Below are 25,647 nucleotides of genomic sequence, written 5' to 3' on the forward strand. Positions count from 1 at the left end.
GAGGGAGTTGCAGCAGAAAAATGGCTCTGTGAAACAGCTCTCAATCAGAGCAGCTGAGAAAGGTCATACATCACCTTTCTGCTGAAAAGCAAAGCAGAGCCAACATCAGCGAGAGCAAAAATTGCAGAAGAAATTGTAGTAAAGACGATCGCTGATCGTAAAAAGTAAGCATATTTAATATTGTAGATTTTATCCGACTGACATGCCACGTAGTTTTAGCTTAGGAGAAAGTAAAAGTACTTTTTTTTACTTGAGCTGTGCATTGAAAGTTTGGAACACATTCAAAATTATGCAATTTAATGGCACCAATGTAACGGTACGGTCATGTTCCGTCTAGAAAATTCTGACTAAGACCATTGGGGAAACCTTCAGAAATGAACACACAGTGTTTACTGAAGATGTGACATGGTTTTAAAACGTTTCAGATATGAAAATATTTAAAGTGCTGCATCCGTCCCTTTTACTCTCATCTGTGATGGCCGTAGAGAACATCGGAGAACATTCGTGAACAAACAGCATCATGAAGACCAAGGAACACAGGAGAACGAAGGGTAAAGATTGGAAGTAGGGTTACGGAGCATGATGTGGAGCTTTTTAAAGCAGATTTAGGTTATGAAATAATATCCTTATTTTGTTACAGGCGCTCCCATGGTAACTATGGAGGAGCTGCAGAGAGGAAGTATTATTTAAAGGGTTTGGAGAAGATCCTCTTGTAAGATGAGATCAAAATGTAACATGTCCGCCTGCATGCAAAACACTGCTGTGTACTCTGAAAACACCATCCACACCAGAAAACAGGGTGGTGGCAGCATTATGCAGTGGGAATGCTTTTCTTCAGAAGGGTGATGGAAGCTGAGCAGAACTGATAGGATGCATGGAGCTAAATACAGAGCAGTCCTGGAAGTTACATTTATTTAGATGTATTAACTTCAGTAATATTTAGGGAAATGTTACCTTTAGGGGTGTTTTTATCATGCTGTACTTTTTACTTTCTCTCGAGTAATTTCATTATTTCATCATTTCACTGCTCTTACTTGAGTAAAATTTTTGTGACTTTACAGAATGAAGAACAAACACGTTTTAGCCAAAACGTCACCAGACGCAGACACACTCCTGCTGTTTGCTTTGTTGTTAAAATTTCTTAAATGTTAAAAGAAATTGATTTTGCCTTTATATATATATATATATATATATATATATATATATATATAATTTTTGCCTCATTTTATTATTTTGTAATTATATTACATATATAAATTATTTTTATGTTGGTCCTTAAATTACCAAAAATTCCACATAACTTTATATTTTGGTCCATCCTGATGACGTAATATTAAAATACTAAATAACTGATGTTTTGATGGCCTTTTTTACCAGACACATTTTTTTTCACTCAAGTCATTTCTTGCCAGCTAAGTTGTTACTTTTACTCTAGTGAAAATATGTTGAAGCAGTGCTGCTCTTTAGAACTGTTGTGCACTCTGCCCGCCTCTGTTCCAAGTTGGCTTCTAGTTTTCCTAAAATCCCACTAAAGTGATTCATGCTGGTGTTGTGACACGTGCAAAACTTTAACGGCAGCATGTAAAACTTCATCCAAGTAATAAACAGGGGAACTTTTGTAAACTTTACCATCCATTTTTCATTTTTATACGCCACTGTTTTCTCTCATCGTAACTTACTTTTAGCTGAAAGGGTCACCCTGAGCTCAGCCCCGGAGTGAGGACTCTGCCATCTTGTTCCGAATCTCCTCAGACAAATTGTTGATTCAGAGATCAAACCTTTTACCGACCTTCCCACACTGGACAATTTCTCGGAGCGTGAGTGCGTCAAGCCTCATGTGGCCTCGGTGAAGTGCACAGCAATCAAGGTGAATTTGAGGGGGTGACGGTAAACACCAGTTCAGTTGTACGGAACGAGTGGGAAATGTGTGTGTACACACACGCGTGGATGTGGTAAAGGGGAGAACAAAATACGCGTCCAGGGTCAATGCAGCACTCAGACGTCTTGCAAACTTAACTCCCGTCACCAGTTCTGTACTGTAGCACAGCAAAGGCGCCATCGATGTGTTTATATTGGTTAGAGGAAAAAAAAAAAAAAAAAAACGACGAGGAAAAGCGGGTAAAATTTATACTCAGCTAGTAGTTAAATCACAGACTAAAAAAAAAAAATCAGATTCTGATTCAACACTGTTTCCTGTTTTAAACAATTTTACTAAGTCAAACTGGAAACCGATGGAAAGATTTCATAATTCAAAATAATTTGAACTGTGCTCATATTTTCTCACACACCCTAAATTGTGATTCGGTGTGTTATTAAATCATTGTCCAGCAGGGGGAGACTGTGCCAAACTACCCGATATGATCCAGCAGCAAAACATTATGAATACTAATATTCTCTCTAGAAGTTGTCCTTGTTTGAACAAACATTGAATAAAAGCATAAAAATATTGGATGTTTTATTATCCCATTTTCTTTTTTTTCTTTTTACATTGAGTTGCCATTCTTCCACTTCAGATTTTCTGCAGGACCCAAATCTCTAAATTAGGCTGAAAACAAAACAAAGTTCTGACTGAAATTTCAGTGCCGAATTATGTTTGATCTAATTTACTGGCTAGTGGTGAAATAATTTTTGTTCTGAAGCGATAACTTTTACCCAAATGATTAGAACAGGCAGTTTTAAATCTTGAACCACAAGGGGGAGTCCTTGCCCAATAATTAGACCATCATGACCTCATAAGATGACAAAGCGCTTTGGAGAAGCTACACTACAAACTCCGTTCAGGTTCGTCCAATAATTTGCGTCTCACTAACACCATCTTCCTCGTACAACACTGACCCAAAAAAATTAGAGGAAAAACAAATAAAACGGGGAGCATTTCAGATTGGATAAATGTTGGAGCTGAGATGCTAATTTGTCTACAGAATCGGGTTGTAATGAAGGACGAATCTGAATTCAGCATCTGTCTTTTCTAACTGTGAAAAGGGGCGCAGGGGTAAAACGCGTCTCAGTCCTCGTCACAGGTTCGAGTCCCGACCCGATGGCCCAAATGCCGCATATTTCCCTCCTCTCACAACCCGCCTCCCTGTCTGACTACTATCAAACAAAGACCACAAGAACCAGAAAAATATTTTCAAAACAAGTATTGATACGCTGAACACCACATTTAAAGGCAGAATGACATTGTTGTTCCTCTTTAAATTGAATGTGTGGACAGATGAACAGAATCAGAGATTTTTTTGCATATTTGAATCATTTTGTTCTCTAATGAGAAGAGGAACAAATGAGATGGATCCAACATATGAACAAGAGTTATACCAGACTGAACTTTAGGCTGTTGGAGCAACTTCTAAATAATATAGCAGCCCCTGTTTTACCCCCCTGTAGCAGAACAGTTTATGACTTTGATCTACCCCAAGCTTTCCTTCCTTTATTGTGTTAGAGGCTTACAATAAAGAGAACAGAAATTGCTCCAGGCTGAGCCAATGAGTTGTGAAATACATCTGATATTTTTTTTTTGCTTTTTACCAGATGATGAATGTCACGAAAACATGTAAAATATTTCCTCCCTGGCAAAGCCCCCACAGTTATGAAACGCTCTCTTCTGGTTAGCCTTTCAGAACTCTTTTTCACTTCATGCAAGCTGCAACATGTAACTTTTATAAACAATGTCATTTCCGTATTTGTGACTCGATTGTGACAGTACAGTATGAGATACCTGTGAACAACAAACTAAAGTTGAGCTTCTTTGCTTCCTCTGTGGTCCTCCCCCATCTGCAGAAATATATCGTTCCCTGTTAGAAACAACCAATCAGAGCCTGGAGGGTCTTAACGCTGTCAATCATGCATGTGTACCACACTGCTCACACTCATCCCCTTGCTGTCTGATAGGCTCCAGGTAAAGCCTGATTAACCTGTCATGAATGTTCAGGCTAGTTAGCATGGCCACTGGTGACAGTGGATAAACGGCTTTACTGTAATTGTAAGATGTTTCTCTGCCATTAGCACATTGAGCAGAAAATATAGAAGTATGATTGGCAGCGCTAAGGCCTTCCTCCTGGCTCTGATTGGTTGTTTCGGACAGGAAGTGGTGCAGTTCTGCAAATGGACAAGCTCCATTTTTTCACAGATCATCTGACTTATGCTATACTCTCACAACACGGTGACAGTTATCAAATATGTAAAAACCATATTGTTTGTAAAAGTTACATTCTGCAGCTTTAATCCTAATATTGCCTTTTTACTTTAAAATAAAAATATTCCTGAAAGAAAGCCATAATTGGATTTTCATACTACAAAGCGAACATGTGTCAAAAAAACTTAGTAGGAAATACTGTAAATGATTGTTTTATAGTCAACGTACGCAAAGATTGTCAGGCATATGGAAACTAAATTTGTACAAAAACAGGATTGTCCCAGAAACCTGAAAATACAGAACTTGAGGTTCTGCAGATAAAATGATCATGATTTTTACACAAAATGAACTAACCTGGGAGGGGTCCATATATCAGATTTAAAATATAACACATCCCATATGTTCACCTTTTCAAAAAGAAGCCAAACAATTTATTAATTTTTAAGCTTTTGTGAGAAATTTATTTTCTTCCTCCTGAAGAGAGTTTCAGCCCACTCTCTTTAAAAGAGCTTGCTGTATTTGGCCAAGTTTAATGAATGGATAAACCATCTGCTTTTGACAAAGGAAAAAAACAAAAAGGAGCTTTTACATTAAAATAAAAGCGTATTTATACTATTGGATAGTATTCCAGTTACTTAATCCGGTTTTAAACTTCTGACACTAATTAGTAGTAAACACTACATTTCCTATTTTTATTTGTAAATCAACTGGAAACCCATGTATAATTTTGTTGGTCTATCACACAAAACACATTTTAACAAAACATATCTTCCTAAAATGTTTACTGCTGAATCCTGAGTCAAATATCACAGCACTACATTTGCACGTCGTCTTAAATGCACTTTTCAAAGGCACACATTCAGCACAACAGCGTAGGTTTCCAACAGGAGATTGTCATTTTATTGTAATTTTTTTTTTTTTGCAGATAAAATAATTTTTAACTGATGCAATTGTTAAAATGATGTAGTTTCACACAATCGGTGAGTCTATATGCCTTTCTAATCAGAGCTGTAGATGTTAATTCGATTCAGAAGAAGTGATCCAGTGTGGTGCCAAGAACAGAAATGACAAAACAGATTCATCATCAAAATTTGACATTTTAATGGAAACTAAAACAGTGAACACAGGATTTATTTATTTATTTTTTTTTTAAATTGACTATTACATTGTTCGGAATTTGAGGGTTATTATCATGCTTTTAAAAAAAAGGTGACACTTGTTAAATTCAAAATAAAAGAAATTAAATAATCAGACTGTTCATTTAAAAACAGAAATGCCAACTTGTAAGACATTTAAGAAAAAAAAATGCTGTTGCCTTCAGGGGCACAAAGACGGAGCAGGGGAAAAAAAACAAAACAACGTGAGAGGAGGGGACAAAAAATAAAAAGCAAATGAAACATCCAGCCTGCGTCTCCCTCTGACTGAATCCTCATTTGCTCGCTTTACTTGGAATCTGAAACAACACTCTTTGCTTTGCTCTGAATAAAAAAAACCCTCCAAAATTAAAAAATAACAAAAAAAAAAATAAAAATACATGTATGAGAAAATGACATCATAAAATAGGGACAATTTTAATCAGAGTACAAACACCATGTTCCGTCTTTCCCATTACAGAGGACCAATAGGGGAGAAGGAAAAAAAAAAAAGCAGCACTTTCGGTAGTTGTTTTCCCCTTTAAGAGTTCTCGCTCACACTCAGTATAACAATGTTCTCAAAGTGACATTCAGCTGCTACACAAGTGATTTTTGTTCACATATGAAAAGAAAAGGAAAAAGAAAAACTCTCTGAACTCAGCAGGTCGTCAGGAAGCTGGCTCTGACATCATCCGCTACACCCGCCCCCCTCCCCACCCTTCTCTTCTCGCTCAATATCCAAGTAGTGTGTACCTTTGGCAAAAGCAGATCCAGAGATCCAGAACTGCACATTAGCCTCTTAAACAAAAAAAACAAAAAAATGAAAATTGAGATTAACGGCATCACGAATCAAAAATATATCACAAGAAACTCTAGATGCAGTGTATTTCAACGCTCCGCATTCCATCACAATGCGTTTGGACAAACCAATAAAAGCAACGAAAGTAGAAAGTCTGCTGGGAAACGCAGCTTTCACATTGGTGCTAGAAGGGGGCAGCAACAGGATACATCAGCCTCAAAACAACTAAAAAAAAAAAAAACATCTAAAAAGATGAAACGTCTCGATTCCGTTTGATTTACTTGTTTCAGTCTCATCCTAACTGCGCATCTACGGATAAGTCAGGTTACAACTCAGAGAAAAATAAACATCTTCAAAAACATGTTAAAATATTAACTTGTTAAAATGAGTCCAAATGAATCATTAATTTGATAAGAGATCTGGTACACATCAGCAGGCAGCAATATGTCACCATTCGCAGTGATTTTGGCTTCAAGTTGCAGAAATTTGAATATAAGCCACGAAACATTAAAAAAAAAAAAAAAAAGCAAGAATAAATGCTCAATCAGCTGTGGCCATGTTGGAGAAATAAAGATATTAGCCAGAAGAAAACTGTAACAAAAAGTTGCACTTGGAAAAAAAAATGGCACAGATATATGCTGGAAGCAGAATTTAAACAATCAAAATTGCTGTAGTTTTTCTCTTCCCTCCCCAGACCTTCCCCTCACACAGGCACCTGAACAAAATACACCCAAGGGAAGGAGGGGGGACTTTTTTTTTTTAATATAAGAGAAACTTGCATATAATAGGAAGAACTTGCAGCTCACACACACCAACCATCCAACATCAAGCCACTCAACCTGGAAACCTGCATCAGCATCCTAGAGGTGATTGCACATCCTGAGGGGGAGGGAAGGGAAACAGAAACTCCACATGATTATGTTTTTTCTATCTCAACGTGCCGGCAGTGGATTCCCAACCCCTCACTCTCCAGCCCGCCTTTGTATAATTACTGATTAACCATCTACTCCATTGTAAGAACCTGTTTTTTTTTTGGTTAGCAGGCTACAATAGAAACAGCAGCTCTGATTTCCCCCAAACCAATGCAGTCTTAAAAAAAAAAAAAAAAAAAAAGGGGAGGGAGAGAAGAGGAAGAAGAAACAAAAAGCAGTAAATTCATTGTACTACAGTAAAAACAATTTCCATCACCCTGCTTACCCTACATTTATGCCCAGAAAAATCTGCACAATTTTTAATAGCTTCAGTCTGAACCATTTAGCGTCAACCTGATTGTGTTAATTTGCCCAGGGATTTATGTGCAGTCAGATTAAACTAAACTGTAGCAAGTGGAGAGTTACAAAAATAATAAAATAAAAAACACACACAAAGTAATGCTACCGGATTAAATACAGTTCAATTGCAATTTTTTTTTGTTTGGTTATTTGTCAGAGTAAATTCAGCCATCCTCACTAGGAGAGCAACATCAGGTATGTGCATGGTATTTAGGCAGAACCCACCCACTAAATTGAATGTCTTCAATTTAAAAACAAAAATTCTATTCTCATTTAAAAACTACCTATTTAAAAAGGTAAATTTTGACTTTTATTTATTTATGTTTTTTATTTATTTTTACAACCGGAAAGATTTGCAAAACAAAAAAACAAAACAAAATACATATTTCTTGTGAGTGTAAGCCCCAGATTTCTACTAATTGACCAACAGTAAGCAGCAACAGGTGGGAGAGGGGCAGTGCTGCTACTGGAGAGCACTTTCTGATACATCACTATGACGACATCAGGAAACCCTTTTACGACTGTGTTGCATTTTGATACAGGTCCAGTCAAGATGGACATCAGACGCTGCACAAAAAATAAAAAAACCTGGCTGAGAAAAAAAAAAAAAAAAAAAAAAGATAAATCTGTGCATGGAAGTAAAATCGGAATCCAACTTGTACACTAAACTCCACATTCTGCTGAGGAAATGGTGGGAAGAAGCACTCAGGCCTGTAAGGAGGGTATGACGAAAACACAGGAGGCGGAAATGAACCAGCAGATGATTACTGTTACAGCCAAAGAAAACAGAGCTGAGATGCAATGTGCTTTCTAAGCAGATAAAATCCCACAACATGAGCCCAAAGTGAAACGGACATCCTTAGTCAAAGGTAAGTTATTTGGTGTGTTTTCAGAATATCGCATGAGACAGCAGTAGGACTCCAATTCAGCATTTCCAGTATGAGAACATTACATGACCGGGGCCGATTGGCAAAAAAAAAAGAAGAAAGAAAACATTGAATATACTCATGGCTTCATCAACACTACCTGAGTTATATTTAATAATTCTGTATTTAGCAACTATATATATATATATTTTTTTTTTTTTCTGAAAAGTAACAGCCCAGAGCCATTCTTTTAAGGAGTATTTCTAGTGTTACATATAAATTTTCTCTAGTTAAGATAAAGGTAATTTGTTAACATAAAGTGCTATTAATTCACGATTAAACCAAATTAGATTTTCTAGACAAGAGGACCCACCCCCCCACTTTCCACACTCTCAGCTCCTTTGTGACGTTCTTTCCCGGAGATGTCCCAGCTGACCAACTCCATCTCCTAGAATCACCAGATGTAGTCAAACCTTACAAGTGAAGAATCAAAATGTGCAACAAAAGAGTAAATGCAACCGAAACAGATTTGAAAAACTAAACTGCAGGCTACATAAGCATCTCCGATGAGGATTTTGTAGCTCAACAAAACTCAATTTCCATGGAGGTATTGCACATCGGCTTGTGAAAACTTTGAAGACCTCCTTCGAACGTTCTGACACAGTTTTCTTTATTTTTCTTTTTTTTTTGACAAAGCAGTTAGTTTGAGTCCTAAGATGGAGGTTGCAATAAATGAGTTATTGTGTTTCTGTGGCAATGAAAAGGGACTCAAGTATACCAGTAAACATGGGGGCAAATGAAAAAAGAAAAAAACAAAACAAAAAAAACAGTCATTGAGTGGAAAAAAAAACATGCTAGGAAAACAAATGCAAAATGAAACATTTTTCTTTAACTGAACAGAAATGTTTGTAGAGATATCCTGAGTGTTGCAGCTGAATAAAGCAGAACAGCCAATCAGAAGCAATATTTGTTTGTTCCTAAACTCTGAAAAAAAAAAAAAAAGTGTGCATGATTTTGAAATTAAAGAAACTTTGTGATAATTTATGACCCTCTTAAGTGAAATGTAGTGAAGGCTTCAACAGAAACAGTTTAACGGAGACCCGATGTTAAAACCTTTCAGCACACCAACTGAACAAACGTCGTAAAGGGGCGTGGTTTTCCTTCAAATTCGGCACTTCAGTACCTCAGCTCTGGGGTCTAACAGCGATGCAAATAATACTTGTGTTAGGTCAGCTGAAACGGCATAAAAACAACTGCGGTACATAGAAAATTTCAGGGCTCTGAGTAGTTTTTTCCTCTATAGAGTTTTAAGACAAGATTCTCCCTTCCCGGATGGAGCCTCACAAAAGTCCACTGCCGCCTTAACAGGGTTGCAAAACACCTTTTACTCTACAACTCAGAAGGCATTTCTTTAACAATCGTCTCCTTTCCTTCACCACTAATTCAAGCGCAGATCTGTGTGGAACGTCCAACGTATCTACAGTGAACTCATTTGAATGAGTGAAGAAAGAAACCGACGGAGGCATCCCAACAGTTCGACAGGATAAAGGCTTAAGGAGGTGCGGTCCGAGACACCTGCCTTTGTGAACTCCCGAACATTATCCCTTAAAAGCCATGAGACGAGGACTACCACAGCTAGAAGTCGTTAAGGTCCATTCATCGTGTTGGAGAGGCACCGATCAACTCCTTTTTAACGTCCATCCAGAGTGTGTCTGCATGTGTGTGTATGTTTTGTCTGGTGCGCTCCCAAAGGAAAAAAAAAAATACAAGTTTCAATAAACCCGAGTTTCCAAGGAAAATCATGCTTAGCTATCAGTGTTTTCACAGTTGTCACTTTTATCCGACAGGATTTGTTTTTTTGTGTGTGTGTTTTTTTGTTGTTTTTTTTTTTTATTATTTTTTTTTTTACTTTTTCCAAGGTAGATAACTGCAGCACCCAGAGGAGAAGACAGTAAGCACTGGAGATGATCTACCTCACTGATCAGGTCCATCCTTGGTCTCATCATAAAACACTATTCTTTTTGGATCTACAGCAGAGAAGAGGCAGACAGTCAGGAACGGAACAACAACAGAATCATACAAATGATCATAATGTAAATACATTTTACAATCATTGTTTTTGAAACTGCCAATAACATTGAAAACATTTGGTATTGCAAGTCTGCGCTGCCAGCTGGCTCGACTACAGAGCCATTCACCAGCAGGATATAGATTACACTCATCACTTCAACAGGGGTTTTGATTAGGATTACTGTTGAGATATAACAAGTCAGATCACCATCATGTGATGCTATACAGCTATTCATCCACTGAAGTGTTTTCTGTAGCAATAAAAAAATAAAAAAAAAAAAAAAAAAAAAAAAAAGTGAGGATAGAAAAACGGTTCCCTTACCTTGTTTTTGCAAGTTGAAAATGGATTCCATTTCTGTTCAAGGAGAAAAGGAACATCAGTTCATAGCCCCAAAAAGTTTTCTATAAATATAAAAGCCAAGCAATAAAACAGTACAATCACATGTACGGTCGTTCTGACAACACTGTTTGGGGTGGAAGGTTTTGATGAAAACCAAAGTACCCATTAAGAAGCTCTTATCCATGTGGGCCGTTCATTCCGGTTGGCAAACAGTAGAAAGTTAAAACTGAACATGTTAAAGCAAAATTACCTTATTTGATTCATTTGCAATTTTTTTTTAAATCATTAAAAATATTTAAAAAGTAAGAGTCCAATTTTGTGCATTATGGGACAGACTGGATAACAAAACGGTCATTTTTAAGTTTCATATTCAAAAAGCTAAAAGTCACCATTCTCTGGAAAGTGAAAGTCACCATGGCTATTAGTAGCCATGGTGACAACTAATAAGAAGCTAAAGAGTTAAAAAATAAATCATTGTCGTTGCTTTGAAACATTGGTCAAATCCTGTTTAACTGCGGAGCTGTGTAACACCAACGCCTCTCTCCCTCTCTCACAGTGAAACATCCTACATTTACAACAAAATATTCTCACAGCTCCGTCGTCTCAATAACAGAATGATTTAATGGTAAGAGCATTTTCCAATCTCATACAAAGGTTTAACTTATTTTGAAATAATATTTTAGGGAGGAAAAAAAACTTATATGGGAATTCATCTGCAGGTCAGACCTTCACTAAATCTGTTTTTTTAATACAGGTGCAGATCCTTTCAATGAATTAGAAAGTAATTGAAAATATTTCAGTAACTCAATTGACTAAGTGAAACATACAGATTAAATGTGCACAGATATTCTCAAGCCTTTCGTTCTGATAATTATGCAGATTATTTTAATAGCTAATGAAAACATTGCATTTGGAATCAGAATATTAAAATAGTCCAATGAAAAAACAAATGTTAACACAGAAGTGTGAGCTTAATGAAAAGCATGTTTAATATCTAGTTAAAAATCTTTTCAAAAACTACCATTAATTTGACATACATCAAAACACTTTCAAAATATGAGATAGATTTACAGACTTCTCTTTCCAAGTGCATTCTAAGAGATCCTAATAAATCTCTCATCTTTCTTAAGACTTGCAATTCACTTAGAAATTACTACAACCACATTTCTTAGTTCTCCATACAGAAACCATGATCATCTTAAAGACTTTTTAAGAGTCATCAAATGAACAGGGGAGGGGGTCGCCTTGGGGAGGGGGCACACTACTTTTTCCATTTCTATGTCTTATTCCACCCATTGTAACTATACTATATTGTACATGTTGCTGTGGATGTAAAACAACTAAAATAAAAACATTTGATTGCAAAAAAAAAAAAAAGTCATCAAATGAAGACTCACTTTACAGCTAAGGGGTGAGACTATGGGAGGACATATTGTTTATCATGATAAATTTCTTAGAAGAATTTGGTTCATCGTTGTTGCAATAAATTTCAGTTATTGATGATAACAAAACTGACAGCATCATCGGAAATGTTATATTTACTATTTTCATCAATAGTTGTTCCACAAGAGTATGAATAAATATTTGTGAATTCAAAAATCTAATTAAATGTAGTAACTGTGTGCAGCTCAGTGATATAAATTTTACTTATTTAACCAAGTAGCATCTTGAAGAAGCTTGTAAAGAGAAATATTTTTCATGAACAGAGTTTGTGTTTGTATGGCTACAAATATTGTGCCTTGCATTCACAGCCATACAGTAACCGAAAAAGGATAATAAAGTTTTTCTCTAGTACAAGTTTATCACAATACTACCACAAAATATTGCGATAAAAATGTAAGTCGATATCACCCAGCCCTAGATGAAACGTGTATCTGACCAGAGCAGAGAGTGAAAGTTACCTTTAGTGTGATAGGTGACGGCAGCTTTAAGGTCAAAGGAACCCCAGCTGGACCTCCTGCCAACGTCTTTTGGGTGGATCTGTTCTTTAGAGGAACCGAACAACACAGTGGTCTGCTGGCCCACTGCAGGCTTAGCACCGTTGTCTTTACTGGGGCCCAGCAGAGAAGAACCCACTCCCTTCAGCTCCACTTTCGTCTTTTCCTGGACACTTGGCTGCAGCTTGGTCTCCTCCTCGCTCGCCGTGCTAGCAGGAGAGCAAACACTGGATACTTGGCAGGGGGCACAAGTCCTTTTCTCCGCTTCTTGAGAAAAAGCTTCAGCTTCTAGAAATGGGCTAATGTCAAAGAGGGGCTGGGCAACCTTGGCTGGGACAGCCTGACTCCCGTTGTGAGAAGTCACAGAAGTCTGGTCCTCGGCAGGCACGAACCCGTTCCCTCCGTCGAGGGCCGGGTTGGGCTCGTTGATGAACGAGAGCCCCCACTGGTTCTGGAAGATGTCCCCTAGGGCTTTCTGATTTGTCTGAGCAGCCGGTGGGTCAAGGTGGCGAGCGCTCGGGAGCACGGGTTGCATATTTAAAGGGTAGATTAAAACAGTACACTTTCTGAGCTCGCTCGCCTCGCCGTCTACGGGACTCGTCGTAGAGCTACAGCTACTTTCCAAAGAAGATGCTACATTCTCGCCACTTGGGACAGACGGGGCTGATTGAACACAACTAGCAGCAGGAGCAAAGAAGGTGCCCACGGACGGGCAGCCGTTCCCGTTCCCAGGAACAGGACCGTTAGTAAAGCTAGCCGAGGTGATAGTTTTCATAGCAGACATGGGGACCTGGGACAGTCTCACAGGAGGAGGCGCTGCCTCTCCTCCGCCTTGAGCTACTTTATTGAGGTTCTCTTTTACTTTGCTTGCATAACTGATCTTGGGAACTATTTTAGCACTGCTATTGTCCACAGGAAATACAGGAGGGGGCTTGAACAAAGTCCACGAGTCCTCTTTTGAAGGTGAGGAAAGCTTGCCCTTGTGCTTTTCCTCTGCTTTCTTACCAAACGTGCCAGCTGCTTTACCTTCAGAGGTTTTCCTCTGAGGTTCGGCGACTGAAGTCTCTGACGCGACGGCCCGTTTAGCCGTCGTCTGAGCTTCTGCTTTGTAGCCGGACCGGAAGCCGTCGAGTCTGTACGCTGTTCCTTTCTCGGGCGTCTCGACACTCGAGGCCCCCGGCTCCTGCGTAGTGTGGCGTGGCTGCATGTCTCTCTCTTTGTCTTTCGTCACATTATCGGCACTCTTGGTGTTGCCGCATCTGCTCTTTCGTTTCTTCGGGGTGGTGTATCCGCCTTCGGAGCCGCTTCCGTCATTGTCCTTACTGGAATAGCCGTTAGTGATGAGGCCACAATTCACAAGCCCGTTCTGAAGCAAAGCAGAGTCTTTCTTGTCTGAAGGCTGAATCTCATAATGACTCAAATCCAGCGCCTTCTCCTTGTCATTTTTTAAGTCCATATTCTTCTTATGCTCAGAGAATTTGCTGCTCACTTTCTGAACAGAGGTGTAGTGCTTCTGCAGCCCTTTCTGCTTCACATTTGGGTTACTTATGTGTCTATCATCATTGCTGCTGGAGGAATGGGACATACCAACAGTGTAGGGCAGGTGTGGATTTTTCTCCCCCTCCTCGTCGGTGATGTTTACATTTTTACTACCTGCAAGGAAAAACAAAATCAGTTAAACGGAAATGGGCCACTGATAATTTCTGCTTTACCTTTCTAGCTTTGGGTGTTTTTGTATTAGAAGACAACATTACGATATGAATGCAGAATACTATTAAAGTCACATTTTCTTCACTCCATCTCAAGAATTAGTAAAAACAGCAGTAAAAAAAAACCCTCACACATCTTAAGTGTAGCTCTATTTTGTACCATTTTTTTCTTTTTTAAGGGGTGCAAAGGTGAGTTGTTCACATATTTTACACCTGCTTTGTGTTAACCTGAATCCACTTTGACAGCTTTCATTAGGGCCACATGGTTCAACAAGGATCAGAACGTCCGCCGCAAAAAATATATAAAAAAATAGTGCGTTACTAAGCAAGGAATATTTACAAAAATCATGGCACATCAATAAAATATTGAATTTTTTCTCCCACCATTCTGATGGTTTAAAGGTTGATGAGTAACCTGAGTCAAAGCAAGCACACTGAATATGTTGTTGATTGAGAACTACCAAAACTATCAGGTGTTTATCCTACATTTGCATATGATTAATCTCAAAATCCATACACAAATAAAAAAACAACTTAATATTTTGTAACTAATATTATCAAAATCTTTATTATGTTGGCAGCAACAGGAAGGTTGCCAACTTCTGTTTAAAAAAAAGCCACAAAAAAAGTTACGTTTTTCCCCTAAAGTAATCATACCTTGAGAAGAATATAAAAATATTTTTGAAATAATATAAACTTAAAGTGATTTGAGCCATTTTCCTACATTTATCACCAAGATTTTCGAAAACACCTCAAGCTAAGGAAAAATAATTTGGTACTTTCTGGTTTTAGCACGTGATATGCATTGATTTTTTTTTTTAGCACAAAATGGTTTTATTTTGTGTTAAAATAAAAAGAATAAAACCCGCATTCTTTCGTGGAACCAAAAGAATAGTAAATGTCAATGTGTTTATGCAATGGTAAACGCAACCCAAATTAAATCTGTAGGGAAGAAAATAAATTAAACATTTCCATATTCACAGAAAACTAGATCCAGCAGAATGATCTAAAACAATAATTAAGATACATCTGAAACAGATTTCAAAAAAGGTTCGGTTTGCAGTTATAAAAAGTCAAACTTTTTTTTTTTTTACATTTGAAATAGAATGTAGCTAATTATGTAGCTTCAAATTTGATGCACTTCAAGATCAAGTGCAGGAAGGTAAACCCCATAGCTATATTTAAAATATAAATATAGATTAACGGTGAACCTTGACTGGGCCTTGGAATTGCACGGATACAAGAGAACTGCTGTGTCAACATGGGACTTCCCACTATATAGTGTTTCTCCACCCTGATGTTTGTTGGCATTGCACACATGGGATTCTGTATATAGCCTAACCACCCGGCCCCAGACGCAGTTGTTTGCTTTTTAGTAAACATATGCAAGTAAAAGTAGCTGTCAGCTACTGTATTTTCGATGCCATCTGTTCAGCTGCGTGGCTTCATGCTGACCAAACAACACGCAAAGGGCCCAGTCAGGCCAGACGGCTAACGCTAGCTAACTTCGACCAACCTGTAAGCTCACAACAGTTGCTCGTCATGTCATTTCCACCAAACAGTTGCTAGAAGAATAAGGTAAAAGAGTTTCAAATGAGGTGGGGGGGAAAAGCCTCGTACTTTTACACCGTTCTCCAGCTAGCCGGGTAAGTGTGGCGTTAGCTCGCGCTGATATTCTAACATGGCCGACAGGAAATGGCAGCAGAGAAAATTCCAGCGGAGCCGGTGTTGTTTCCTAAGCTGGATGCGAACATGCTGGAGTCAAACACATCAAACTTTGGCTCATTTGAAAGGCCGCCGGGGAATTGAGAACACAGCGGAACCAGGAGGGGTAGTTTATCAATCCCTCTGGTTATATTAGTGAAAAGAAAACTGGGTGGTGAAACCGGTGTACAAGGTCAATCCCCGATGTGTCAAAACCACCTACAGCAGCAACAACTGTCACGCTACGTCAGCTAGCAAGCCTGCTAACACAACTTCGGGGCTCTCGTATGAATGTACCCGACGGTCGAGCTACTTAACAGCTTTTCCTGTAATTCGTGTTAACGCCAAACCGCTAGCTAGCAGCCTAAGCCCAAATCACGTTAGTTAGCAAATGCTAGTCGGCTCGCTGACATTAGCCAACTTTTCCGGATGGCCCAACCTGTTTTCTTCGCCTGCGTTTCCTGATGCTGGCACTGGAACTGGCTCTGATCATGTTTCAGACACGCCGTGCGCTGAATGGAGCTCCGGTCCTCTCCGTTGTGATGGTGCTGCCTGTCTTGTGCCCGATCTTTGGGCTGTTCCTCCATTGAAGTGAAGAATGTCGGGCTTGTGCTCCACAGTCAGCGCGTTAGCTCACTGCACGGCACAGGACAGTCCAATCACTACCAGAGTGAAACGGAAGCTATTTGAAGCTTCTGTAAACGTCAGCAGTAAATGGCTAAAAATGGCTCTGTTTTGGATGGTCACAGCTCCTAAAAAAATCCATGTGTAGAATTTATGTAGATGATCGCACGGGATTATTTTTTTGTTGTTGTTGTTGTCGTTGCAAGACTTTCTTTGTGCAATTGTCGTTATTCATTATAATAAAGAGCGAGAGACATTTGGGAATCTTTTTCAGTGTGGAAAAGGATCGGGGNAAAAAAAAAAGTGTGCATGATTTTGAAATTAAAGAAACTTTGTGATAATTTATGACCCTCTTAAGTGAAATGTAGTGAAGGCTTCAACAGAAACAGTTTAACGGAGACCCGATGTTAAAACCTTTCAGCACACCAACTGAACAAACGTCGTAAAGGGGCGTGGTTTTCCTTCAAATTCGGCACTTCAGTACCTCAGCTCTGGGGTCTAACAGCGATGCAAATAATACTTGTGTTAGGTCAGCTGAAACGGCATAAAAACAACTGCGGTACATAGAAAATTTCAGGGCTCTGAGTAGTTTTTTCCTCTATAGAGTTTTAAGACAAGATTCTCCCTTCCCGGATGGAGCCTCACAAAAGTCCACTGCCGCCTTAACAGGGTTGCAAAACACCTTTTACTCTACAACTCAGAAGGCATTTCTTTAACAATCGTCTCCTTTCCTTCACCACTAATTCAAGCGCAGATCTGTGTGGAACGTCCAACGTATCTACAGTGAACTCATTTGAATGAGTGAAGAAAGAAACCGACGGAGGCATCCCAACAGTTCGACAGGATAAAGGCTTAAGGAGGTGCGGTCCGAGACACCTGCCTTTGTGAACTCCCGAACATTATCCCTTAAAAGCCATGAGACGAGGACTACCACAGCTAGAAGTCGTTAAGGTCCATTCATCGTGTTGGAGAGGCACCGATCAACTCCTTTTTAACGTCCATCCAGAGTGTGTCTGCATGTGTGTGTGTGTATGTTTTGTCTGGTGCGCTCCCAAAGGAAAAAAAAAAATACAAGTTTCAATAAACCCGAGTTTCCAAGGAAAATCATGCTTAGCTATCAGTGTTTTCACAGTTGTCACTTTTATCCGACAGGATTTGTTTTTTTGTGTGTGTGTTTTTTTGTTGTTTTTTTTTTTTATTATTTTTTTTTTTACTTTTTCCAAGGTAGATAACTGCAGCACCCAGAGGAGAAGACAGTAAGCACTGGAGATGATCTACCTCACTGATCAGGTCCATCCTTGGTCTCATCATAAAACACTATTCTTTTTGGATCTACAGCAGAGAAGAGGCAGACAGTCAGGAACGGAACAACAACAGAATCATACAAATGATCATAATGTAAATACATTTTACAATCATTGTTTTTGAAACTGCCAATAACATTGAAAACATTTGGTATTGCAAGTCTGCGCTGCCAGCTGGCTCGACTACAGAGCCATTCACCAGCAGGATATAGATTACACTCATCACTTCAACAGGGGTTTTGATTAGGATTACTGTTGAGATATAACAATTCAGATCACCATCATGTGATGCTATACAGCTATTCATCCACTGAAGTGTTTTCTGTAGCAATAAAAAAATAAAAAAAAAAAAAAAAAAAAAAAAAAGTGAGGATAGAAAAACGGTTCCCTTACCTTGTTTTTGCAAGTTGAAAATGGATTCCATTTCTGTTCAAGGAGAAAAGGAACATCAGTTCATAGCCCCAAAAAGTTTTCTATAAATATAAAAGCCAAGCAATAAAACAGTACAATCACATGTACGGTCGTTCTGACAACACTGTTTGGGGTGGAAGGTTTTGATGAAAACCAAAGTACCCATTAAGAAGCTCTTATCCATGTGGGCCGTTCATTCCGGTTGGCAAACAGTAGAAAGTTAAAACTGAACATGTTAAAGCAAAATTACCTTATTTGATTCATTTGCAATTTTTTTTTAAATCATTAAAAATATTTAAAAAGTAAGAGTCCAATTTTGTGCATTATGGGACAGACTGGATAACAAAACGGTCATTTTTAAGTTTCATATTCAAAAAGCTAAAAGTCACCATTCTCTGGAAAGTGAAAGTCACCATGGCTATTAGTAGCCATGGTGACAACTAATAAGAAGCTAAAGAGTTAAAAAATAAATCATTGTCGTTGCTTTGAAACATTGGTCAAATCCTGTTTAACTGCGGAGCTGTGTAACACCAACGCCTCTCTCCCTCTCTCACAGTGAAACATCCTACATTTACAACAAAATATTCTCACAGCTCCGTCGTCTCAATAACAGAATGATTTAATGGTAAGAGCATTTTCCAATCTCATACAAAGGTTTAACTTATTTTGAAATAATATTTTAGGGAGGAAAAAAAACTTATATGGGAATTCATCTGCAGGTCAGACCTTCACTAAATCTGTTTTTTTAATACAGGTGCAGATCCTTTCAATGAATTAGAAAGTAATTGAAAATATTTCAGTAACTCAATTGACTAAGTGAAACATACAGATTAAATGTGCACAGATATTCTCAAGCCTTTCGTTCTGATAATTATGCAGATTATTTTAATAGCTAATGAAAACATTGCATTTGGAATCAGAATATTAAAATAGTCCAATGAAAAAACAAATGTTAACACAGAAGTGTGAGCTTAATGAAAAGCATGTTTAATATCTAGTTAAAAATCTTTTCAAAAACTACCATTAATTTGACATACATCAAAACACTTTCAAAATATGAGATAGATTTACAGACTTCTCTTTCCAAGTGCATTCTAAGAGATCCTAATAAATCTCTCATCTTTCTTAAGACTTGCAATTCACTTAGAAATTACTACAACCACATTTCTTAGTTCTCCATACAGAAACCATGATCATCTTAAAGACTTTTTAAGAGTCATCAAATGAACAGGGGAGGGGGTCGCCTTGGGGAGGGGGCACACTACTTTTTCCATTTCTATGTCTTATTCCACCCATTGTAACTATACTATATTGTACATGTTGCTGTGGATGTAAAACAACTAAAATAAAAACATTTGATTGCAAAAAAAAAAAAAAGTCATCAAATGAAGACTCACTTTACAGCTAAGGGGTGAGACTATGGGAGGACATATTGTTTATCATGATAAATTTCTTAGAAGAATTTGGTTCATCGTTGTTGCAATAAATTTCAGTTATTGATGATAACAAAACTGACAGCATCATCGGAAATGTTATATTTACTATTTTCATCAATAGTTGTTCCACAAGAGTATGAATAAATATTTGTGAATTCAAAAATCTAATTAAATGTAGTAACTGTGTGCAGCTCAGTGATATAAATTTTACTTATTTAACCAAGTAGCATCTTGAAGAAGCTTGTAAAGAGAAATATTTTTCATGAACAGAGTTTGTGTTTGTATGGCTACAAATATTGTGCCTTGCATTCACAGCCATACAGTAACCGAAAAAGGATAATAAAGTTTTTCTCTAGTACAAGTTTATCACAATACTACCACAAAATATTGCGATAAAAATGTAAGTCGATATCACCCAGCCCTAGATGAAACGTGTATCTGACCAGAGCAGAGAGTGAAAGTTACCTTTAGTGTGATAGGTGACGGCAGCTTTAAGGTCAAAGGAACCCCAGCTGGACCTCCTGCCAACGTCTTTTGGGTGGATCTGTTCTTTAGAGGAACCGAACAACACAGTGGTCTGCTGGCCCACTGCAGGCTTAGCACCGTTGTCTTTACTGGGGCCCAGCAGAGAAGAACCCACTCCCTTCAGCTCCACTTTCGTCTTTTCCTGGACACTTGGCTGCAGCTTGGTCTCCTCCTCGCTCGCCGTGCTAGCAGGAGAGCAAACACTGGATACTTGGCAGGGGGCACAAGTCCTTTTCTCCGCTTCTTGAGAAAAAGCTTCAGCTTCTAGAAATGGGCTAATGTCAAAGAGGGGCTGGGCAACCTTGGCTGGGACAGCCTGACTCCCGTTGTGAGAAGTCACAGAAGTCTGGTCCTCGGCAGGCACGAACCCGTTCCCTCCGTCGAGGGCCGGGTTGGGCTCGTTGATGAACGAGAGCCCCCACTGGTTCTGGAAGATGTCCCCTAGGGCTTTCTGATTTGTCTGAGCAGCCGGTGGGTCAAGGTGGCGAGCGCTCGGGAGCACGGGTTGCATATTTAAAGGGTAGATTAAAACAGTACACTTTCTGAGCTCGCTCGCCTCGCCGTCTACGGGACTCGTCGTAGAGCTACAGCTACTTTCCAAAGAAGATGCTACATTCTCGCCACTTGGGACAGACGGGGCTGATTGAACACAACTAGCAGCAGGAGCAAAGAAGGTGCCCACGGACGGGCAGCCGTTCCCGTTCCCAGGAACAGGACCGTTAGTAAAGCTAGCCGAGGTGATAGTTTTCATAGCAGACATGGGGACCTGGGACAGTCTCACAGGAGGAGGCGCTGCCTCTCCTCCGCCTTGAGCTACTTTATTGAGGTTCTCTTTTACTTTGCTTGCATAACTGATCTTGGGAACTATTTTAGCACTGCTATTGTCCACAGGAAATACAGGAGGGGGCTTGAACAAAGTCCACGAGTCCTCTTTTGAAGGTGAGGAAAGCTTGCCCTTGTGCTTTTCCTCTGCTTTCTTACCAAACGTGCCAGCTGCTTTACCTTCAGAGGTTTTCCTCTGAGGTTCGGCGACTGAAGTCTCTGACGCGACGGCCCGTTTAGCCGTCGTCTGAGCTTCTGCTTTGTAGCCGGACCGGAAGCCGTCGAGTCTGTACGCTGTTCCTTTCTCGGGCGTCTCGACACTCGAGGCCCCCGGCTCCTGCGTAGTGTGGCGTGGCTGCATGTCTCTCTCTTTGTCTTTCGTCACATTATCGGCACTCTTGGTGTTGCCGCATCTGCTCTTTCGTTTCTTCGGGGTGGTGTATCCGCCTTCGGAGCCGCTTCCGTCATTGTCCTTACTGGAATAGCCGTTAGTGATGAGGCCACAATTCACAAGCCCGTTCTGAAGCAAAGCAGAGTCTTTCTTGTCTGAAGGCTGAATCTCATAATGACTCAAATCCAGCGCCTTCTCCTTGTCATTTTTTAAGTCCATATTCTTCTTATGCTCAGAGAATTTGCTGCTCACTTTCTGAACAGAGGTGTAGTGCTTCTGCAGCCCTTTCTGCTTCACATTTGGGTTACTTATGTGTCTATCATCATTGCTGCTGGAGGAATGGGACATACCAACAGTGTAGGGCAGGTGTGGATTTTTCTCCCCCTCCTCGTCGGTGATGTTTACATTTTTACTACCTGCAAGGAAAAACAAAATCAGTTAAACGGAAATGGGCCACTGATAATTTCTGCTTTACCTTTCTAGCTTTGGGTGTTTTTGTATTAGAAGACAACATTACGATATGAATGCAGAATACTATTAAAGTCACATTTTCTTCACTCCATCTCAAGAATTAGTAAAAACAGCAGTAAAAAAAAACCCTCACACATCTTAAGTGTAGCTCTATTTTGTACCATTTTTTTCTTTTTTAAGGGGTGCAAAGGTGAGTTGTTCACATATTTTACACCTGCTTTGTGTTAACCTGAATCCACTTTGACAGCTTTCATTAGGGCCACATGGTTCAACAAGGATCAGAACGTCCGCCGCAAAAAATATATAAAAAAATAGTGCGTTACTAAGCAAGGAATATTTACAAAAATCATGGCACATCAATAAAATATTGAATTTTTTCTCCCACCATTCTGATGGTTTAAAGGTTGATGAGTAACCTGAGTCAAAGCAAGCACACTGAATATGTTGTTGATTGAGAACTACCAAAACTATCAGGTGTTTATCCTACATTTGCATATGATTAATCTCAAAATCCATACACAAATAAAAAAACAACTTAATATTTTGTAACTAATATTATCAAAATCTTTATTATGTTGGCAGCAACAGGAAGGTTGCCAACTTCTGTTTAAAAAAAAGCCACAAAAAAAGTTACGTTTTTCCCCTAAAGTAATCATACCTTGAGAAGAATATAAAAATATTTTTGAAATAATATAAACTTAAAGTGATTTGAGCCATTTTCCTACATTTATCACCAAGATTTTCGAAAACACCTCAAGCTAAGGAAAAATAATTTGGTACTTTCTGGTTTTAGCACGTGATATGCATTGATTTTTTTTTTTAGCACAAAATGGTTTTATTTTGTGTTAAAATAAAAAGAATAAAACCCGCATTCTTTCGTGGAACCAAAAGAATAGTAAATGTCAATGTGTTTATGCAATGGTAAACGCAACCCAAATTAAATCTGTAGGGAAGAAAATAAATTAAACATTTCCATATTCACAGAAAACTAGATCCAGCAGAATGATCTAAAACAATAATTAAGATACATCTGAAACAGATTTCAAAAAAGGTTCGGTTTGCAGTTATAAAAAGTCAAACTTTTTTTTTTTTTACATTTGAAATAGAATGTAGCTAATTATGTAGCTTCAAATTTGATGCACTTCAAGATCAAGTGCAGGAAGGTAAACCCCATAGCTATATTTAAAATATAAATATAGATTAACGGTGAACCTTGACTGGGCCTTGGAATTGCACGGATACAAGAGAACTGCTGTGTCAACATGGGACTTCCCACTATATAGTGTTTCTCCACCCTGATGTTTGTTGGCATTGCACACATGGGATTCTGTATATAGCCTAACCACCCGGCCCCAGACGCAGTTGTTTGCTTTTTAGTAAACATATGCAAGTAAAAGTAGCTGTCAGCTACTGTATTTTCGATGCCATCTGTTCAGCTGCGTGGCTTCATGCTGACCAAACAACACGCAAAGGGCCCAGTCAGGCCAGACGGCTAACGCTAGCTAACTTCGACCAACCTGTAAGCTCACAACAGTTGCTCGTCATGTCATTTCCACCAAACAGTTGCTAGAAGAATAAGGTAAAAGAGTTTCAAATGAGGTGGGGGGGAAAAGCCTCGTACTTTTACACCGTTCTCCAGCTAGCCGGGTAAGTGTGGCGTTAGCTCGCGCTGATATTCTAACATGGCCGACAGGAAATGGCAGCAGAGAAAATTCCAGCGGAGCCGGTGTTGTTTCCTAAGCTGGATGCGAACATGCTGGAGTCAAACACATCAAACTTTGGCTCATTTGAAAGGCCGCCGGGGAATTGAGAACACAGCGGAACCAGGAGGGGTAGTTTATCAATCCCTCTGGTTATATTAGTGAAAAGAAAACTGGGTGGTGAAACCGGTGTACAAGGTCAATCCCCGATGTGTCAAAACCACCTACAGCAGCAACAACTGTCACGCTACGTCAGCTAGCAAGCCTGCTAACACAACTTCGGGGCTCTCGTATGAATGTACCCGACGGTCGAGCTACTTAACAGCTTTTCCTGTAATTCGTGTTAACGCCAAACCGCTAGCTAGCAGCCTAAGCCCAAATCACGTTAGTTAGCAAATGCTAGTCGGCTCGCTGACATTAGCCAACTTTTCCGGATGGCCCAACCTGTTTTCTTCGCCTGCGTTTCCTGATGCTGGCACTGGAACTGGCTCTGATCATGTTTCAGACACGCCGTGCGCTGAATGGAGCTCCGGTCCTCTCCGTTGTGATGGTGCTGCCTGTCTTGTGCCCGATCTTTGGGCTGTTCCTCCATTGAAGTGAAGAATGTCGGGCTTGTGCTCCACAGTCAGCGCGTTAGCTCACTGCACGGCACAGGACAGTCCAATCACTACCAGAGTGAAACGGAAGCTATTTGAAGCTTCTGTAAACGTCAGCAGTAAATGGCTAAAAATGGCTCTGTTTTGGATGGTCACAGCTCCTAAAAAAATCCATGTGTAGAATTTATGTAGATGATCGCACGGGATTATTTTTTTGTTGTTGTTGTTGTCGTTGCAAGACTTTCTTTGTGCAATTGTCGTTATTCATTATAATAAAGAGCGAGAGACATTTGGGAATCTTTTTCAGTGTGGAAAAGGATCGGGGTGGGGTTCGTGTAAGAGCCAAAAATCATATGACCCGAGGCGCTGCCACGTCTCCAGCCAGTGGACACACTTCGGTGGAGGATCATGTTGAGAACAGCCCCTCTCCTAAAATGGAAAGGCAGCGTATTGATACCGATAATCTCATAATATATTGTTTAAATACAAAATTATGGGGGGGAAATTTATATAAAAAAAAGTGTTCCAAAATATTTTAGTCAATAAACACTAAAAAACGAAGTCCACACTTCAACAAATTAATTAGCCGTTAAATTAATATTTTAATCTGACAATTTCATTTAGAACCCGTCTATTGTTATGTATTTCTAGCATAACAAATGTTTTAATTACAAAGCTTAAATGTTTTTTAATTATAAATAAATAAACGTGAAAACTAATACAATTTGAATTTAATTCATTAAGTTCAAAAAGTTTATAGTATATTATTTAAAAACGTGTCGTGCTTACATTCCAATAAATATGTCTTAAAGCCGAAATATTTCTAATTGGAAGAATTTGGACGTGCACAATTTGAATTTCTTACATTTCTCAGCCTTGTGTATCACAGGTAGTGGGCGGAGCTAAAATGAACTGCTCTGCAAGTTATCCAATCAAATGTTAGGGTTATTTCAGCGATCGCAGTTAAATTATGTTTTAATGAAGTGTTAAAAAGAAGATCTAAAGTAAGATTAACACTGAAACAATTCAATTTAAACCAAAAAGAAATAAAATGTAGGTCACACACTAAGTTTATACTTACAAATTGACACATTTATAAAAATATTTAATTACTGGTATATTAAAAAACTGAATCTCATTAAAGATAACACCAAAGTTTCTCACTGTTGCATTTGTGCAAAAGTAAAACCATCCAGTGTAGAAGTGAAGTTTACAGTAATCAATTTTGTGATTAGTTTAAAAATATATAAATATATACATACTGTTGTGGTGGATGTAGCAATACCAAGTGACCACAACATCAGGAAAAAGGAGCATGAGAAACTGGAGAAAGACCAGGGCCTCAGAGAGGAACTGGAGAAGGCCTGGAAGGTGAAGACCACAGTGGTGCCTGTGGTCCTCGGGGC

At 39.0% G+C, this 25,647-nt stretch overlaps 2 protein-coding genes and 1 long non-coding RNA gene across 3 annotated transcripts; 1 reads left to right on the forward strand and 2 right to left on the reverse strand.

The window, feature by feature from the left end:
• The first annotated feature begins 5,101 nt into the window (after positions 1-5,101).
• On the forward strand, positions 5,102-17,654 carry LOC107835584 (uncharacterized). The gene is made up of 2 exons (XR_001661380.1): positions 5,102-9,203; positions 16,890-17,654. It is a non-coding gene; the product is annotated as an uncharacterized LOC107835584 (long non-coding RNA).
• On the reverse strand, positions 8,871-16,773 carry LOC103133946 (nuclear fragile X mental retardation-interacting protein 2-like). Its single transcript, XM_007545947.2, has 4 exons — positions 16,401-16,773; positions 12,513-14,201; positions 10,594-10,626; positions 8,871-10,228 (listed from the first exon to the last, which is right to left on the reverse strand). Exons 1-4 carry the CDS (start codon positions 16,546-16,548, stop codon positions 10,176-10,178), a joined length of 1,923 nt encoding a protein of 640 aa, XP_007546009.1. The 5' UTR covers positions 16,549-16,773; the 3' UTR covers positions 8,871-10,175.
• Positions 17,655-17,751: 97 nt separating the features above from the next.
• Positions 17,752-24,633, reverse strand: LOC103133945 (nuclear fragile X mental retardation-interacting protein 2-like). Its single transcript, XM_007545945.2, has 4 exons — positions 24,090-24,633; positions 20,202-21,890; positions 18,283-18,315; positions 17,752-17,917 (listed from the first exon to the last, which is right to left on the reverse strand). The coding sequence occupies exons 1-4, from the start codon at positions 24,235-24,237 to the stop codon at positions 17,865-17,867; spliced, it is 1,923 nt and encodes a 640-aa protein (XP_007546007.1). The 5' UTR covers positions 24,238-24,633; the 3' UTR covers positions 17,752-17,864.
• Positions 24,634-25,647: the final 1,014 nt, after the last annotated feature.

This window comes from Poecilia formosa, unplaced genomic scaffold, assembly GCF_000485575.1.
Source record: "Poecilia formosa unplaced genomic scaffold, Poecilia_formosa-5.1.2 Scaffold14, whole genome shotgun sequence".
NCBI lineage: Eukaryota > Metazoa > Chordata > Actinopteri > Cyprinodontiformes > Poeciliidae > Poecilia > Poecilia formosa.

What these genes read in the sequence shown, in the direction of transcription:
- LOC103133945 (XM_007545945.2), bottom strand. Translation starts at nt 24,237, where the DNA reads ATGGAGGAACAGCCCAAAGATCGGGCACAAGACAGGCAGCACCATCAC. An exon ending in AACGCAGGCGAAGAAAACAG is followed by an intron (nt 21,891 to 24,089) that starts GTTGGGCCATCC and finishes TTTTCCTTGCAG; the next exon opens with GTAGTAAAAATGTAAACATC. An exon ending in TTTCAACTTGCAAAAACAAG is followed by an intron (nt 17,918 to 18,282) that starts GTAAGGGAACCG and finishes TCTCTGCTGTAG; the next exon opens with ATCCAAAAAGAATAGTGTTT.
- LOC103133946 (XM_007545947.2), bottom strand. Translation starts at nt 16,548, where the DNA reads ATGGAGGAACAGCCCAAAGATCGGGCACAAGACAGGCAGCACCATCAC. An exon ending in AACGCAGGCGAAGAAAACAG is followed by an intron (nt 14,202 to 16,400) that starts GTTGGGCCATCC and finishes TTTTCCTTGCAG; the next exon opens with GTAGTAAAAATGTAAACATC. An exon ending in TTTCAACTTGCAAAAACAAG is followed by an intron (nt 10,229 to 10,593) that starts GTAAGGGAACCG and finishes TCTCTGCTGTAG; the next exon opens with ATCCAAAAAGAATAGTGTTT.